Genomic DNA, 4,142 nt, shown 5'->3' with positions numbered 1-4,142 from the left:
TATGCTCAGAAACACAGTAAAACTGTAATAATGTGAAATATTGTTTTCTATTTTAATATATTTTAAATGTTAGAAACATCTAATGCGCAAGAAACATTTCTTATTAGTAATGATGAAAACAGCTGTGCTGCTTAATATTTTTTGTGGAAACTGTACATTCGCAACAACAGCATTTAATTGAAATAGAAATCTTTGGCAACAATATGTCTTTACTGTTTTCTTTGATCAATTTATTGCATCCTTGATGAATAAAAGTATTAATTTCTTTAAAAAAAAAAGGTATTTGAATGGTATTGTACATAGTTGTGGGAAGATCTGAAATCTGTGAAAGCATAACACCAAACAACAGTATGCAACATTACAGTTAAGAAAAAGTGTGAATAGACAGATTTGCATGTGTCCAAAAGGAAATAAAAAGGAATATACTTGCTATTAACTGCCTCAAACAAAACTCTTGAACATCTTGTAGACATTTGATGCCATGAACCTCAAAAAAAAATGTTTCAGTAGAAGCCTTTCTCCTTGTAAACATAACTCTTAAAAGTCCTGGTGGACTTTTAAAAACCTGTGCACTCTGATTCATGGAAATTGTATAGCATCCAGCCAATCAGATTGGAGCTTTTGTACAGCTCTTGCCATATAAGCAACATGCAACAAAAAAACCTTCATAATACTATTCACCATCATTTGTTTTGATTACAGTATGTTGCAGATTGAAGCAAAACTTGAAAACTACCAGGCACTCTACAACTTGTACTTCTTCTTTTTTATACTGTTATGTTGTACATTTTATTACTTTGAAAATCTATGAAAATACAAAAATAAAATACATGTGACAACATACATGATTTTGAATGTTCTAGACCAGGGATGGGCCCGCAGTGTCTTTTAGTACGGCCCGCTGGATCATATTAGACTCGGGTGATCAATTTTAAAACATTTGAAAAGCAAGTCAGGTAAAGATTGCTTTCAGTTTATGATTTGAATACTATCTCCAACCAGGAGAGGTTGCTATAGTTTCCAGACGCTCCCCTATTAATTTCAGCGTAGTAGGATGTGCACTCTAACCGACTTGGAACCCCAACCGAGGTGGTACAAAAAAAAGTACCAGGTACCAGGTACTGTACCCAGTGGAAAACCCCCCAAAAGTGAACCGTACGGAGCCGTACCGTGCCGTACCATGCAGTGGAAAAGCGCCATTATGTAAACATTCATTAACATTAGCAAATATTAAATGAAAAACTGACCATGAAAACAGTATTTTCAAGTCAAGATGGTAAACAGATTATCTTTTTATCAAGTTCAAGGGGATACCCATATGTTTGGATTGTTTGGAAATCTGTATTTTATTTAAATCGCCATCACACCACTGCTCACAAACAACGGGGACGCCATAGTTGCACTTGCCTCAAATTTCAAAGGTAAAATTCATAGTCAACAAAAGTTTTTTTGCCAAATGCATGACAGAAATGTTTGCACTGGACTATGTTCTTATTAGGGTTTCCGCGGGTCCTTAAAGTTAAATTGTTTACATTTAAGGCCATGCAAACTCTTAAATGGTACAAAAGTCTAAATTATAAGAGGTATTTGGGGACGGAAAGACAAGAATTGCTATATGGATTAATATGACAATTAAACTTCAAAAGGCTACGATTTCACTGAATAAACTTGAGCGCTGCATGTCAGCTTTGTGTAATGCGGTTACCGGGGAAACCACTAACGTGCACAAGTTTTATACTTAATAAAATCTTTGAAAACAAATGACATTAGTTATACTTTCATTTCCTTCAATACAAAGGAAATTGAGTAAGATGGTGTAAAAGGTGTGTGGACATGGATTAGTAATCTGACCCCTTGGTATAAAGGAGAAAAAATGCTGGCCCTCGTCACTATCAAAGTTGCCCATCCCTGTTCTAGACTCATACAGATATATAAAATAATCAAGTCATTGAACCATATAAGCACATCATTTCATTTTATACATTATCCAATTTGCTCCAATTGCACAATTATCCAACTACTCACAGAAAATGATGCAACCTAAACCATCAAATATTTTTTGTTGGTGGTGGTTAAAAAAAGGTTTTGCATTGTCGTGGTAGCTTCATTATTTAATTGCATTAAATAAAGTGCTTCATTTGAAGTAATATTTCTGTTGTATATACAACACACAATACTTTATGTAAATTTAAAATAGCAGTGAAATACAGTTTTAGACCATACTACACACATACATGCACACATGCTCATGCCGGCTGTGATCAGTTCATTCAGTATGACCTCTGACCTCGGTACTGGTCGTTGATCTCATTCAATACCACATCAGAACCTGATCTGGGCTCTTCTGCTGCAGTTATTGTCCTGTCGTCCATCGGGTTGCCTGCAATTACAGAAAAAGAGTTCACATTTTGCACTTCTTTCACAATAGACCTAATCTGGCCAGTGTAGAAATATTGATTATTCAACTATAAATGTTTAAAAGTATAAAAGATGTTTTAATTGACTTAATTGAATTAATTAAAGGAATAGTTCACCCAAAAATGAAAATTTGCTGTTTTTATCAGCTGTTTGGACTCTCGTTCTGACGGCACCCATTCACTGCATTGGTGAGCAAGTGATGTAATGTTAGATTTCTCCAAAACAGTTCTGATGAAGAAACTCATCTACATCTCGGATGGCCCGAGGGTGAGTACATTTTCAGCAATTTTTCATTTTTGGGTGAACTAGTCCTTTAATAATAGGTTCTGTTCTGTCTAATTTAAATCAAGCTGAATGTGTGTGACTAAAACATAAATAATAAAAGAGAACGTGGAAGAGGGTTGTGCTACCATTTAAAGATCAGTTAGCATCACCTGCTGTTTCAAATAGGAATTTCAGGTTATAAACATGCGGAAAGCTGATTAACAGCCCGTCTAGCAGGTAATACTCACCAACATCTATAGGTGTATCAGATGCCAAGCTGTCATGGTTCAGGAAAGAGGAGCTAGAATTGTTAGAATTCGCCGAGCGGAATGAAAACATTCTTTTCTTGGAGGCTTTGTTTATCTTCTGAGTTGCTGTGCGACTCCATTCTGTTGCGTACAAGAAAGAAAGGCAGTAATTAGATAAATACATGACATAAAAGCAAGTCAGTCATTTGCATGAACTTACAAAGGCCTCTTACCTGAGTTTTCTGCCATCCTCAGGCTGCCACAACACAGGTATGTCCTCCATTGTCGTCTGACGTTTTCTTTCATGGCACAATGGAACACAAAGATGAAGAATCCTGCAAGGGAACAGATACATTCTAGCATCAACAGTCCATCAGAATGCTAAAAATAAACCTGACCTGTGTCACCCAATAATATTACGGATTCCACAAAGGAACTCTGGCACAGTGGGTTGCGTAATGTGAAACTAATTTAAGTAGCACCTGAACACAACAATCCTGACAAATGGACAGTGTTAAAAATTATTACTGTTCACTAGTCTGGATTCATTCATTCATTCATTCCCTACCATTCAAACATTTGAGGTCATTAATATGTATATATTTCTAATGTAATACATTTATTCTGCAAAGACATTGATCAAAAGTGACAGTAAAAACTTTTACATTCTACATTAACATTAAACACTGTACATTAAATGTTACTTGAGCACCAAAAAGAGATGATCTTCAGCATGGCGTAAGGATGCTGAAAATTCAGCTTTACCATTACAGGAATAAATTATATTTTTAAATATATATATTTTTTTAATTGTAATAATAAGATAATGCAAAACATTTTTAAAAATCTTACTGATCCCAAACTTTTGAATGGTAGTAAAAAAATATATATAACTTGCTCGCCAGAGACCCACAAATATGTTAAAGGGGTCATATGATGCGATTTCAATTTTTCCTTTCTCTTTGGAGTGTTACAAGCTCTTGGTGCATAAAGAAGATCTGTAAAGTTGCAAGACTAAAGTCTCAAATCCAAAGAGATATTCTTTATAAAAATTCAGAGTCAGCCACACCTACCTAAAACGGCTCGTTCTAACACACCCCCACATATCTACCTCACTAGGTGGGAAGATTTGCATAACGCCGCCCAAATGTTCACGCAAAGAAAGAAGGCGTAACTTTTATTCTCACTGTAGTATTGTTGCTGCCGCCGCCA

The 4,142-nt window shown here is 35.4% G+C and overlaps 1 protein-coding gene across 1 annotated transcript in view; it reads right to left on the bottom strand.

Moving 5' to 3' along the window:
• Positions 1 to 1,723: 1,723 nt before the first annotated feature.
• The window catches only part of LOC107686175 (cell wall protein DAN4-like), a 16,915-nt gene continuing 14,496 nt past the window's right edge, over positions 1,724 to 4,142 (bottom strand). The window contains exons 31-33 of the mRNA XM_016483074.1: positions 3,164 to 3,265; positions 2,931 to 3,071; positions 1,724 to 2,380 (exon numbers count right to left, since the gene is read on the bottom strand). Coding sequence (XP_016338560.1) covers positions 2,271 to 2,380; positions 2,931 to 3,071; positions 3,164 to 3,265 — 353 coding nt within the window. The 3' untranslated portion in view covers positions 1,724 to 2,270. The remainder of the gene's footprint in view (positions 2,381 to 2,930; positions 3,072 to 3,163; positions 3,266 to 4,142) is intronic.

This window comes from Sinocyclocheilus anshuiensis, unplaced genomic scaffold, assembly GCF_001515605.1.
Source record: "Sinocyclocheilus anshuiensis isolate Anshui unplaced genomic scaffold, SAMN03320099.WGS_v1.1 scaffold437, whole genome shotgun sequence".
NCBI lineage: Eukaryota > Metazoa > Chordata > Actinopteri > Cypriniformes > Cyprinidae > Sinocyclocheilus > Sinocyclocheilus anshuiensis.
This window is presented reverse-complemented; position numbering and strand designations above follow the sequence as displayed.